Source organism: Nansenia antarctica, assembly GCF_963989245.1.
Source record: "Nansenia antarctica genome assembly, chromosome: 7".
Classification (NCBI taxonomy): domain Eukaryota; kingdom Metazoa; phylum Chordata; class Actinopteri; order Argentiniformes; family Microstomatidae; genus Nansenia; species Nansenia antarctica.
In genome coordinates, this window is record NC_137677.1 from 59,882,379 (window position 1) to 59,897,378 (window position 15,000).

General features: G+C 49.4%; 1 protein-coding gene across 1 annotated transcript in view; it reads right to left on the reverse strand.

Annotated features, from left to right (window-relative positions):
* The window catches only part of ube2f (ubiquitin-conjugating enzyme E2F (putative)), a 64,308-nt gene that overhangs the window by 10,909 nt on the left and 38,399 nt on the right, over nt 1-15,000 (reverse strand). The window contains exons 8-9 of the mRNA XM_080537232.1: nt 10,919-10,951; nt 9,572-9,634 (exon numbers count right to left, since the gene is read on the reverse strand). Coding sequence (XP_080393358.1) covers nt 9,572-9,634; nt 10,919-10,951 — 96 coding nt within the window. The remainder of the gene's footprint in view (nt 1-9,571; nt 9,635-10,918; nt 10,952-15,000) is intronic.

Here is a 15,000-nt window from a genome sequence, read left to right on the forward strand (position 1 = left end):
TGTACCTGTCTGTCTGTGACCACCTGTCTGTCTGTCTGTCTGTCTGTGACCACCTGTCTGTCTGCCTGTGACCACCTCCCAACTCTGTACCTGTCTGTCTGTGACCACCTGTCTGTCTGCCTGTCTGTCTGTGACCACCTGTCTGTCTGCCTGTGACCACCTCCCAACTCTGTACCTGTCTGTCTGTGACCACCTCCCACCTCTGTACCTGTCTGTCTGTGACCACCTCCCACCTCTGTACCTGTCTGTCTGTGACCACCTGTCTGTCTGCCTGTCTGTGACCACCTGTCTGTCTGCCTGTGACCACCTCCCAACTCTGTACCTGTCTGTCTGTGACCACCTGTCTGTCTGCCTGTCTGTCTGTCTGTGACCACCTGTCTGTCTGCCTGTGACCACCTCCCAACTCTGTACCTGTCTGTCTGTGACCACCTGTCTGTCTGCCTGTCTGTCTGTCTGTCTGTGACCACCTGTCTGTCTGCCTGTGACCACCTCCCAACTCTGTACCTGTCTGTCTGTGACCACCTCCCACCTCTGTACCTGTCTGTCTGTGACCACCTCCCACCTCTGTACCTGTCTGTCTGTGACCACCTCCCACCTCTGTACCTGTCTGTCTGTGACCACCTCCCACCTCTGTACCTGTCTGTCTGTGACCACCTCCCACCTCTGTACCTGTCTGTCTGTGACCACCTCCCACCTCTGTACCTGTCTGTCTGTCTGTCTGTCTGTGACCACCTCCCACCTCTGTACACCCAGCTAATACACACTGTTGTGAGATAAGCTCTATTTCTCAACTAATGCTTATATAGCTATGTGTTTGCGTGTGTGTGCGTGTGCGTGTGTGTGTGTGTGCGTGTGAGCGAGCATACGTGCATGCGTGGGCACACACGCGTTTGCGTTCTACTGTGAGATAATAACGAGTTGAAGAGAAGAAGTAGAAGTCAAGGACACAGGGAGGAACGGGGAGGTACAGTACCTCATGTATGAAACATGGAGGTCGCTCTGGCAGACTGTTCCAGAGGGAAACGTCACAGAAACAGCCACTCGCTAAACTGACGATGGCAACTAAGACTCTGCAAACGCATTTCACCTATCCTCTGTAATTATCTCTCCTGTCTGCCTGTCTGTCTGTGACCACCTGTCTGTCTGTGACCACCTGTCTGTCTGCCTGTCTGTCTGTGACCACCTGTCTGTCTGCCTGTCTGTGACCACCTCCCACCTCTGTACCTGTCTGTCTGTGACCACCTCCCACCTCTGTACCTGTCTGTCTGTGACCACCTCCCACCTCTGTACCTGTCTGTCTGTGACCACCTCCCACCTCTGTACCTGTCTGTCTGTGACCCCCTCCCACCTCTGTACCTGTCTGTCTGTGACCACCTCCCACCTCTGTACCTGTCTGTCTGTGACCACCTCCCACCTCTGTACCTGTCTGTCTGTGACCACCTCCCACCTCTGTACCTGTCTGTCTGTGACCACCTGTCTGTCTGCCTGTCTGTCTGTGACCACCTGTCTGTCTGCCTGTGACCACCTCCCAACTCTGTACCTGTCTGTCTGTGACCACCTGTCTGTCTGTCTGTCTGTCTGTGACCACCTGTCTGTCTGCCTGTGACCACCTCCCAACTCTGTACCTGTCTGTCTGTGACCACCTGTCTGTCTGCCTGTCTGTCTGTGACCACCTGTCTGTCTGCCTGTGACCACCTCCCAACTCTGTACCTGTCTGTCTGTGACCACCTCCCACCTCTGTACCTGTCTGTCTGTGACCACCTCCCACCTCTGTACCTGTCTGTCTGTGACCACCTGTCTGTCTGTCTGTGACCACCTGTCTGTCTGCCTGTGACCACCTCCCAACTCTGTACCTGTCTGTCTGTGACCACCTGTCTGTCTGCCTGTCTGTCTGTGACCACCTGTCTGTCTGCCTGTGACCACCTCCCAACTCTGTACCTGTCTGTCTGTGACCACCTGTCTGTCTGCCTGTCTGTCTGTCTGTGACCACCTGTCTGTCTGCCTGTGACCACCTCCCAACTCTGTACCTGTCTGTCTGTGACCACCTGTCTGTCTGCCTGTCTGTCTGTCTGTCTGTGACCACCTGTCTGTCTGCCTGTGACCACCTCCCAACTCTGTACCTGTCTGTCTGTGACCACCTCCCACCTCTGTACCTGTCTGTCTGTGACCACCTCCCACCTCTGTACCTGTCTGTCTGTGACCACCTCCCACCTCTGTACCTGTCTGTCTGTGACCACCTCCCACCTCTGTACCTGTCTGTCTGTGACCACCTCCCACCTCTGTACCTGTCTGTCTGTCTGTCTGTGACCACCTCCCACCTCTGTACCTGTCTGTCTGTGACCACCTCCCACCTCTGTACCTGTCTGTCTGTGACCACCTCCCACCTCTGTACCTGTCTGTCTGTCTGTCTGTCTGTGACCACCTCCCACCTCTGTACACCCAGCTAATACACACTGTTGTGAGATAAGCTCTATTTCTCAACTAATGCTTATATAGCTATGTGTTTGCGTGTGTGTGCGTGTGCGTGTGTGTGTGTGTGCGTGTGAGCGAGCATACGTGCATGCGTGGGCACACACGCGTTTGCGTTCTACTGTGAGATAATAACGAGTTGAAGAGAAGAAGTAGAAGTCAAGGACACAGGGAGGAACGGGGAGGTACAGTACCTCATGTATGAAACATGGAGGTCGCTCTGGCAGACTGTTCCAGAGGGAAACGTCACAGAAACAGCCACTCGCTAAACTGACGATGGCAACTAAGACTCTGCAAACGCATTTCACCTATCCTCTGTAATTATCTCTCCTGGGCCCCAGATGTACACAAACATGTTTTCATAACACACAACACCTGCCGTCAAAGAGGTCAAATAAATGCAAATAAATGCAAATAACAGTCAGGTTAAAGGTCACACACACACACACACTCACACTCACACTCACACTCACACTCACACTCACACTCACACTCACACTCACACTCACACACACACACACACACACACACACACACACTCCCCCCCCTATCCCTGGTAATGACCAGGGACGGGAGGACAGAGAGACAGTGAGAGAGAGTGTACACACACACACACACACACACACACACACACACACACACACACACCCCCCCCCCTCTTAGATAACTCTTCAGCCCTGCTTAATATTTGGCAGATGGAGGCAGCAGAGCGGGTCTTTAAATAGCCCCCGCAGTTCTGCTAATTAATCGCTCCTATTATAAATATGGCGGGCGTCTGTGGTGGCGTGCATAAGCCGATTGCACCCTCCTTTCTGACCTCCCTAATGGCTTTCTGATACACCTCTGCAGGGCGAAGAAAGAGAGAAGAATGGGGGAGAAAGATTCATCTACACCCAGGAGACAACTCATTATAATAACAGCTATGATGGCACTCTTAATGACACCAAGTAACAATGACACCAAGTAACAGTCATCGCGCACACAAGTTCAATTCATCTACCCACAATCTAGGCAACTGCAACATTGTCTGTATATATATTCTATCTCTGTAGCAACTGTTACCGAGCCAGTACCTTGCTATCTTACGTGCACGGCACACTAACAAGCAGCATGAAATAGGACAAAGGGGAAACCAGGTGACGTGAATCTCCTGGCAAGCTCATCAACGTCAGTCTCTCCTCCGCCCCCCTGGTAGTGATGGAGTGAGCTGTCCCGGAGACTCCCTGGGGAGCAATGAAGAGGTGATCTCTGGTGCACTCTAGAACCAGCAGGTCGGCTAAATGGCCAATCGCTGGCCTCTGTTGGCCCTGTGATCTCCAATGACCTTATGTAAAACCAGTCTATTAAGGACTGCTGTCAGGACTGCAGAGTCACTACTTATCTTCCTACAACTTAACTGTCCCCCCCAAAGACCTCACCATCTCCATTACCCCCCTTTACAGTTTCCCTACTATACATTCAATTCTACTAGCATTGCAACTGCCAATAGCCCCTGGTCATAGCATAGAATAGTTTTCTTATGATGACTGATGGATAGATGATTCAATTACTTGAGACAAATGTATTTGTTGTAAGTCACTTTGGATAAAGGCTCAAATGTAATGTAAGGCCTAAAAGATGGCTTCATTGAAGCTGTTGCTCCTCTCTCTGAGGTAAAGGTAACAGAGGGAGACACCGTTCCCTCATCTCTCATCCTCATAAAGTATCATAAAAATCATCATACAGTAATTGTATTATTTAGGATTAGGGTTAGGGTTAGAGGTTATGGGTTGGGGTTAGGGGTTAGAGGTCGTTTTGTTTTTAGTGAGGATTGGAACATCAAGTACTTTTATTTATGTTTCTTCTTCTTTTACCTAAAATGTGGGTCAACATGGATGACTCGTTTACTGTACCTACGGGTACGAATAAACTAGCCTGAATCTGAACCTCATCCCTCATCTCGCCATCCAGATAGGAACAGACAGCCCGACACACAGCGATGATGTGACTCAGCTGGTGTGTTACTGTATATAGGCCCCTCGTTCCCTACTGCCAACGCCACGGGCAAGAAAACAACACTCATCATATCAGCTCTGAGGCCCAGCAGCGCCGTGGCGAGGAACCACACACTGTGTTGCCTGCCGCCTCCTCGGCACCTCTGAGGCCTGGGTACCTGCAGTGCCAGGCAGCTGTACGCCCGTCGCCCACGCACCCACCGCCACTGCAGGGAGGAGGAAGAGTCCCATTATAGAAAAGGTAATCACATCACCGCCACCACCACCACCACCACCACCACCACCACCACCACCACCACCCCCCCCCACCACCACCACTACTACTACTACCACCACCACCACCACCACCACTTCAACGCTACAGAAGCTGCCAGGCAGCAGAGAGGTGGGGGGGGTGAGGTGGTGGGGAGAGGAGGCAGATGGAGAGGTAAGAGAAAACAAGCCCCTCCTGAGGTACTCATTTCTCTCTCTCTCTCTCTCTCCATCACTTCCAATCCCCCTCTCCCCCAGAGTGTACAGCTGGCTTGGTACAGTGGGGGTGTTTAGTGTAGTGGGAGAACATTCCAGAGTTCTTCCGCTGGCTGGGCTGGCTGGCTCACCTGGTAATGAGAGGGGAGTGAATCAGGTCAGATCACGTCAGGTAAAGAAGCCAGGATAAAGAGACGGCTAGCAGCAGCAGCAGCGGCGGAGGCCCGCGGAGGTAGAGAATGGGAGGACGGGCTCATAGTCATGCATGGAACGGAAATGAGGTACGGTATCATGCATTACAGTGTTTTCCACAGGATTTTGCGAGACTGTGGTGGATGGACCTAGCGGAGAATGTTTTCGTCGACTGTAGCGCTAAATCGTACGGTAACGAGCCCGCCACCCTTTGATGTCCATCTCAGGGTCCGCTGACCTGCAGCCAGGGGGAAACACTGGACGGCCTGGCAGGGCAGCACAGGGGTGAACAGGAGATACGATAGTGAATCTTGCTGTCTGTTAGTGATTATCGGCCGTCAGATTCTCCACATCATCTCTTTTTAATTAGGGCCTCTGGTGCAAGACTGACAATGGGACATGGCGGTAATGACCACCGTGGTCACGGACCCACGTATACGGAGAGAGCAGACAGGTGATTGGCTATCGATCCTGGGAGGTGAACCACTCTCTGGATCGAACTGACAGCGGGCCTCTGGGGACAGGGAGGATCCATACTGCCGGTCTCCATTAGGATGCAGACGAGGGGTGAGCCCCCTAAAGCCTCTGGCAAAGCTAGGATAAGCTACCCTTTCAGACCGGGACTATGGGTGGTGTTGTGTGGCTAACCAATGCTACCTTAAATAACTACACTTAGCAGGGGGACGGTCACTGGAACTGCTGCGTGGGCGATTCCAGTGAAGTTGATCCTACTGTTATTTCCGCGGTCCCTTGCGGGAGCTAGCTGCGGTGTGCGTTCTCAACACAATTCCTCAAGGTTCCAAGGGGCCTTGAGGTTTGTGGAAAAAAAAGACTCAAGTGGGTCAAGAAACGCATCATGGCTTGCTAATTACCTGTCTCTCTTTAGGAGCTTTTTGAGCACCGGGGCCAACTGGCAGCACCTGTTGGTCCCTCTTACCTCCCTGTTCTATTCTGGCACCCCCCCGGTCCCCCCGTCCCCCCACTGTCCTCCCCCGCAAGCTACCACCCGTCACTGAAAAACTCTGCTACCACCACCCTCGTCAACAAAACGTGGAGGGGGAGGCCCAGACAAAAAACCTTGCTTAGGGCCACAAAGGTCCTAGGGTCAGGCCTGCAGCCTAGCTGCTGTGGAGGTAATGCTGGAGAGCTACGGCACACTGGGCCCTCGGTGGGAGGAGGTCAGAGACCATTGACTTAATGGCTGTGTTTCTCTGGCTGGGGGGCGTTTTTGCTGCATGACATTACCGCATGTGTTGCTATTAAAAGCCTAAGTTTCCTCTCAGGGGGAGGGAGGGAGAGAGAGAAGGAGAGAGAGAGAGAAAGAGAGAGAGGGAGAGAGAGAGAGAGAGAGAGAAAGAGAGAGAGCGAGAGAGAGAGAGAGAGAGAGAGAGAGAAAGGGGGGGTAGGGGTGGGTGGGAGGGAGCTAGAGAGAGAGAGAGAGAAAAGGATGGGGGAAGAGAGCAAGAAGAGAAAGACAGAGAGAGAGAGTGTGTGTGTGCAGCTATGTGGAGGATGTGTGAGACGTGGTCAGGGACACGTCAAGCATACACACCCCCCCCAGTTCCACGTGCACCGGGCCATGTTCAGTCGGCACGGCCCAGAGTCAGGGGGGACCCCGGGCAGGTCAGGGGGGGAGACCCCGGGGTTGGTGGCTCCTCACGTAGGCTACGCCACGTCACCACAGTCGTAGAGTGGGATAGACTGTGGAAGTCGAACCAGGAAGTGAGTGGGAGACGACTGCTGCAGTGTGGTTCAGCCTGTGGGAGGATGCTGAATCTCTCTCTCTCTGTCTCTCTGTCTCAGTCTCTGTCTGTCTGTCTGACTCTCTCTCTTATCCTCTTTTTCGCTCATCTGTTCATATAAGGAGTTCAGTTGTTTGTCTTAAGGAGTGGTGCTGAACAGTGTACTAAACCCAGAGGCCTTAGAGAGGATGAGTGTTGTCTGAGTGGGTCTGCTGAGGGATGAGGACGCTGTATTAGCTGGCTAGCCATGCCTGTTTGTCTGTCTGTTTGTCTGCCTGTCTGTCTGCCTGTCTGCCTGCCTGTCTGCCTGCCTGTCTGCCTGCCTGTCTGCCTGCATGTCTGCCTGCCTGCCTGTCTGCCTGCATGTCTGCCTGCCTGCCTGCCTGCCTGTCTGCCTGCCTGCCTGCCTGCCTGCCTGCCTGCCTGCATGTCTGCCTGCCTGCCTGCCTGCCTGTCTGCCTGCCTGCCTGCCTGCCTGTCCCTCATTGGCAAATACCACCTATTAGGTGCCTTTAATAAGTAAAACAGCCCTGTGCTTTCTGCTTTTCTTTCAACACCAGCAGACCTGACTAGCGCCATCCCCCTCTGACCGCTCTCCCCTGCCAGTGTAACCAAGCCAATTAACACATCCACCGGGAGAATCATCACTCAAGCCTTTCACCTTCCGTCTTTTTCAATAACCCTTCTGCTTACTCTCTTTCTCCCGCTTCCAGACTCCCTGAAACACATTCCACTCTGCTCAGTTGGGATTTGTGGGACGAGATTGGCAAAGGAGCAACATCAGCCTTCCCGACCTCTTTCAATATCCTTCTAATTATGTTCTTTCGCCTGCTTCACCCGCAGACCCTGAATCACATTCCACTCTGCTCAATTGGGATTTGCGACGAACAAATAGCGGGATGAGATTGGCAAAGGGGGGGGGAACCTCAGGCTGCTTTAACCAAGATCGTTCTGACACCGAAGGGCACGCCGTCTTGATTCTCCTTCATTGTCTCCCTTGTTGTGAGAACCGACCTGCCTGGAACCCTCTCCAAGGTCGTGACTGGTTTGCCGATTGGCAGATGGGGAGAATAAGGCAGTCCTCGACCCTCTCTGTGATCACTCTGAATAGCCGCATAAGTGCTTTAGTCCGCTGTGGTGGAAAACGTTGAGTCATCCTGCCAATGGAGGCCTCTCTCTCACTCCTTTATAGAAAGGCACCATTCAGACAGCGCAGCACGCCACCCCGCCACACCATTATCCAGTCCTGTCCTGTTAATGTGGCCAAATGGCTGCCGCAGCAACTCGCAGTGGGGGCCCCGGTGCCCGCAGGGTAATACAGCTAGGGATGATGGGTACACAGTTCATCTACGTCTGTGAATGAACAAGTCGACACAGTAATAATAACGTACATTGCCGCACAAATACCCGAGATGAAGGGGCTGGATGACTCATATTATGCAAATTATGATCTAAATATTGGAAAAGCTTTGGGAGGAAACACTTTGAAGAAGAGGCATTCATAACGACATGAAGCCGTTCCCTCCACACACTCTTTGTGCTAAAACCCCCTCTAAAACATCAGACGCATTTGCATGTTGTTGAACTCTATTATGATGGAGGTCATCATCATCGATCCATCATGAATACAGTACTACACCCCCTGGGGGGGGGGGTGCGTACTGGTTCACACAGCCTAAACTCTCCATGAACCTGGACCTACTGTTGACAGGACAGGAGAGACCCAGTAGGCTCACACAGTCTGGACCTCATCAGGGGGCCCAGAGGGGTTCCCACGTCTCAGACAGACACGGGTGATGAGAGGAGAACAGACAGCAGCACCGACACTCCTCAGGACTGACAGGGAGAAACAACCGTTCATAGTGTCATCAGTAGAACCCGTCCTGCCACATCTTTCAGACAGGAGGGGGGGCATTTCGGAGGGGTTCCTACTAACCCGGGGGCGGGTTAAGGACAGGCCGGCTGGATGAGAGAGACGTGTGATGGCGGCCCCTGACAGGAGGAGGGGAGGAGAAGAGGGACGTCGGTGCTCTTAATTGATTGGACGGGTCCAATCGATCCTAAGCAACCAGGATATGACCTTTTACTGTTGAAGTGCCAACCCACAGAGAGCCACCTGCAGTGAAGTGTCCAGATACACTGCTGTCCTGCTGTTGAAACACGAAGCTTCTCTCTCGCTCATCATCTCAGTGTGTACTGGATACATCTGTTCAGCCTGTGGGAGGATGCTGAATATCTCTCTCTCTCTCTCTCTCTCTTCCCCTCTCTCTCACCCTCTATTTCTCTCTCTTTCTTTCTCTCTTCCTCTCTCTCTTCCTCTCTCTCTTCCCCTCTCTCTCACCCTCAATTTCTCTCTCTTTCTTTCTCTCTTCCTCTCTCTCTTCCCCTCTCTCTTCCCCTCTTTCTCTCTCTCTCTCCCTCCCTCCCTCCCTCCCCACCTTCCTCCGTCCCTCCCTCCATGCCCCTCCCCTGTAAATGTCTCCTCTCATCTCAGACAAGCTCATTGTGTCCTAGCTGACACACGCATCTCCAGCACCCATGACCCCCTGGACCCCAGGGTTCTGGTCTGTTGGACCCAGTCAGGTTCAAGCAGCAGCAGTGAGAACTTCAACATTCCGCTTCTAGAACCTTCCGGATGTTCTGGCACTTTTTCTCCTGTCCACGTAGGGCAGAACAGACTGAACAGACTCTCTTTGTGGCTATTACCTTATCACGCAGGTGATGCTCAGCCGCGTCAATGTTCAACGGGTCGTCGAAGTTCAGTAGATCCTGTAGGTAGGAGGAGGAGAGAAGGGAGAGAGAGAGAGAGAGAGAGAGAGAGAGAGAGAGAGAGAGAGAGAGAGAGAGAGAGAGAGAGAGAGAGAGAGAAGAGAGAGAAAGAGAGAGAGAGAGAAAGAGAGAGAGAGAGAGAGAGAGAGAGAGAAAGAGAGAGAGAGAGAGAGAGAGAGAAAGAGAGAGAGAGAAAGAGAAAGAGAAAGAAAGAAAGAGAGAGAGAGAAAAAGAGAGAGAGAGAGAGAAACAGCTTAGTAGAAAAACAAACATTCTACCCTTCCCCAGATAAAACATTACAGACTATAACCATTTGTTGTTCCAGCGGCTGTCTGACGTCTGATACCCATAGCGATCGGCAGTATGCAATTTCACCCTGATCTGTCTGTTTTACACAAACAAAGTAGTATAATTACCCTGTTGCCGTAGAGACGGCAGGCGTGGAGAGCCAGTTACGGGAGTGTTATTAGGGAGATAAAAAATGGCAGATAGCCAGGCCTTACTTCCTGATTAAAGAGCCGAGCTTCAGGGCATGACGAAGCCTCAAACCTCATCACCAGCGTATGGACATAGCTCTATCAAGAAGTAGCAATGGAGACAGGCCATTTGGGTGCTCTAAGTGTAGAAAATTTTTTCATCGACCGGGAGTAGAGGGGTGGGGGGGGGGGGGTGCGGGGGTGTCTTGCTAGTCTTAATATTATGGATAGAGCTAGCACTAATGGTGCTTATTGTAGTTGTGCTTCATCTTGAATTTAAATAATTCATCATTATGATTATTACGATGATAATTAGGCTGTTTTGGAGCCCCCCTCCAGGCACCAGGTGCCCCCAGGCGTGTGATGCGCGTTGAACTTTAATTATACTCCAAATTACGGTGTGGAGGGTGGTATGCTGGTTTTACTTGGTTACAGTACGGTTGCAATATCACTCATGCTACCACCAAGTTGAAATCCATGTTCAGTTAACACTAGGACAGCCATGCCTATTTCACCTACTCTTAGAGCTTAGTCTAGACAATTGTAAGCTGCTACTTACACGCAAAGACCACTAGTTGGTGCCTCTTGTAAATTAGCCTGCCTGATGTGATTTAGAAAATGTAAGGATACTGGGTGGTAGCACATACTAGGAAAAGTCATGAAAGGAGGGTCCTGAAAATGAATGTGATCGAGTGCAAAGGTCTTTTTTTTTTTTTTTTACTTACATGGTCAAATGACCCCACACATGGCTGTTCTAGTGTTAAAGGTAGTAAAAAGATAAATGGTTATTTTAATTGGAGGAACTTACAGTAAATAAGGAGTTCAATCCCCAGACCACGTCCTGAAAGACAGAAAGACACAAACACAACATCAGAGAGATTCCAGAGAACATTATCATAGCACATTGATAGCACATCATAGCACATTCTAACTTTTTATTTATTTTTTACATAAAACTGAAATGTAACTGTAATAAACAGTGTTATCACTGATCTGTATGCCATTAGATAACAGTGTTTCCATCCTGGTACTTTTGACATTCATACCTGGACAGACCAAACCAAACATAGCGAATCATCCCATTTATACAGCCACGTTTAAATCTAGCAGCAGTGTATCTAATAAAGAGTGGAGGGAAAGTCCTTTAACTTATGAGAGTGAGAGACTAACTTAATAGATGATGAAAACCGTGCAGGAGTGATTATGATGAGGCAACTAAATTAGCATATCTAATTACCATATCTAATTAGCATATCTATTTTGAGGACATTGGATTGAGATACAAGCTTTAATTGAGCGCCTCGGCAAAGACACAGTGGGAGAGCGTGATAACTCATGAAACATAGACAATATACTTATGGAAAACCAACAGGCTTATGGAAACAATTACCCTGACACAAACCATGCTAATGCACTGGCTGCATCTCAGTGGACACACCATTCTGTTCTGGTGCCAAGACCAGTTTCAGCCCACACTGTGGACCACCTTCAACACTGTGACGTGCTGCATTACTGAACAGAACAGCTGCAGAGGGACACGAATACAATGACAATACAGACAGAGAGTGTGTGTGTGTGTGTGTGTGTGTGTGTGTGTGTGTGTGTGTGTGTGTGTGTGTGTGTGTGTGTGTGTGTGTGTGTGTATATATTCTAATCTGCTCTCAGTCGTTGTTGAGGTGAGAAAGATGGAGCCTGGCCTATTACCCCACCAGTGGTCCAGTGGAGGGAACTAGATTATACTAGATTGTAGTAGATTATGATACCCTAGATTATACTAGATTATGATACACTTGTTTATACTAGATTATGATACCCTCCTAGATTATACTAGATTATGATACCCTCCTAGATCATACTAGATTATGATACCCTCCTAGATCATACTAGATTATGATACCCTCCTAGATCATACTAGATTATGATACCCTCCTAGATCATACTAGATTATGATACCCTCCTAGATTATACTAGATTATGATACCCTCCTAGATTATACTAGATTATGATACCCTCCTAGATCATACTAGATTATGATACCCTCCTAGATTATACTAGATTATGATACCCTCCTAGATCATACTAGATTATGATACCCTCCTAGATTATACTAGATTATGATACCCTCCTAGATTATACTAGATTATGATACCCTCCTAGATCATACTAGATTATGATACCCTCCTAGATTATACTAGATTATGATACCCTCCTAGATCATACTAGATTATGATACCCTCCTAGATCATACTAGATTATGATACCCTCCTAGATTATACTAGATTATGATACCCTCCTAGATCATACTAGATTATGATACCCTCCTAGATCATACTAGATTATGATACCCTCCTAGATTATACTAGATTATGATACCCTCCTAGATCATACTAGATTATGATACCCTCCTAGATTATACTAGATTATGATATCCTAGATTATACTAGATTATAATATCCTGCTCAGGGAGTCACAGGCTTGAATAAAACAGTCAGTCATTGCAGAGGAAGACCAGAGCCTCATTACAGCAGAAGACATTAACGTTAGTGTGCACTAGACTCATGGGGCACCAGCCATGGCAATGGTCTCATTTAGCTCTTATCACTTTTTTTTCTTTTTTCCTTTAGCAGAAAACAGTGTGATGACATCAAATGAGACGGAGATACAAGAGAAAGCTTGAAGAGAGAGAAAGAGCCCACATCAAACAACAAAACAAAGAATATTGTCCCAGGCTCTGGAAATAACTGTCACACGCGCAAAGAATGACAGCTGGGATTTGCATTTAAATTAAACAGAGGCAACCCCCTCCATTCGTTAAGACACGTCCACTACTCTAATTGGTTGTCTTGGTTGTCCATTCACCATATCTCCACTAGCACGGTAGAGCTCTTCACCTTGAATACACAAAATATTCATAATTAACAAATGCCTTTTCCTGTCAAGGAAGGCAGACTGACTGATTTAAATGCAGGCGCGGCGTTTGATCAACAACAATAATCCTCAGGAGATATTCTCCAGAGGAACTCTGAATCCTCTGACCGTCCATGAAACATGGTATTGTATTGAACACTGTACACTATTGAATAATAAGGAACCACAAACAAAGGAACGCAACACAGCCAAGTCTGGGCTCTCCCTGTCCCTAACATGACCCTGGGCTCTCCCCGTCCCTAACATGAACCTGGGCTCTCCCTGTCCCTAACATGACCAATGTTAATCTGGGCTCTCCCTGTCCCTAACATGACCCTGGGCTCTCCCTGTCCCTAACATGACCCTGGGCTCTCCCTGTCCCTAACATGACCCTGGGCTCTCCCTGTCCCTAACATGACCCTGGGCTCTCCCTGTCCCTAACATGACCCTGGGCTCTCCCCGGTGGTGGAACGAGCTTCCCACTGCTGTCAGGACTGCAGTCACTACCAATCTCCCGCAGTAGATTGAAGACCCATCTCCTCAGGCTACATCTTGACTGTCCCCTCCTAAAGACCTCTTCATCCCCACGACCCCCCTATACAGTTTCTCTACTGTAAAAAAATAAAAAAAGTAACTCTTCTTTCCTCGAGCATTGTGACTGCCGATGGCCCCTGGTCCTAGCATAGATTTGTTTTTCTTACCATGAGTGATATATAGATGATTCACTTACTTTAGACAAATGTAGCTACATGTTGTAAGTCACTTTGGATAACGACATCTGCTAAATGTCTAAAATGTAAATGTAAATGTAAATGTAAATGTAATGTTAAACACACCCACTGATAGGCCAAATCATTCTATATCTCATGGGGGCTGAGGAACGTATCCAGCAGCTAGACCTCTTCTCTTCTGTCAGTCAGTATTTGTGTCTGTGTGTGTGTGTGTGTGTGTGTGTGTGTGTGTGTGTGTGTGTGTGTGCAGTGTATGTGGGGGATGCTCATTACTGTGTGTTAACAAGCATGGATAAGTACTGTATGTGAGTCTGTTTATCTGTTGACACATATGTGAGAGAGATGGCTGTGTGTGTGTGTGTGTGTGTGTGTGTGTGTGTGCGTGTGTGTGTGTGCGTGTGTGTGCGTGTGTGTGTGTGTGTGTGTGGCTGTGTGGGCTGGTAGAGGAGGCCACTGATGAGAGCTGATGCCATCTGACGGCTGTGTGGGCAGAGCTGTACGCTGCACAGGAGAGAGGTGACGGGAGGTGACAGTGAAGAGGGACAGCGTCACCCTCCAGAAAAAAAGCAACAACCCACAAACGCACGTGCACACACACACACGCAACGCACACCCCCACACACTACAGGAGACAGACAGACAGACAGACAGACAGACAGACAGACAGACAGACAGAAAGAGAGAGAGAAAGAGAGAGAGAGAGAGAGAGAGACGGACGGACGGACGGACAGACACACACACACACACTTCACACTTCACTGAAGTGATTATGACAGGGCTACTGTACTCAGAGCTAGTCATCTAGTCTTGCATAAAAACACACACCCACAAACAGTAAACAAGTGCACGGCGGGTCAAACATGCATAACCATTGAATACATTCAAACCACACACCCACGCATGGGCATACACTTGTCACAGAGAGTGTGTGTTGGCCCGAGGTCTACAACTCCTGAGGAAACAAATTGCTCTCGGCGTTTAATCATCTGTTTAGATCCAGTTGCTGTTTCACTTCCCTTCCCTGCTGAGCAGCAACAGCCTGGTTTCTACCTGTTCATTGCAATAGAATATATAATAATTAATAATAATTTTGCCATTTAGCAGACGCTTTTAATCCAAAGCGACTTACAATTACGAATTACAGGGACATTCCCCCTGGAGTAACTGAGGGCTAAGTGTCTTACTCAAGGGCACACTAGTAGTGGTGTGGTTGCAGGCGGAACTCACAACCTTTCGATCACAAGTCCAACTC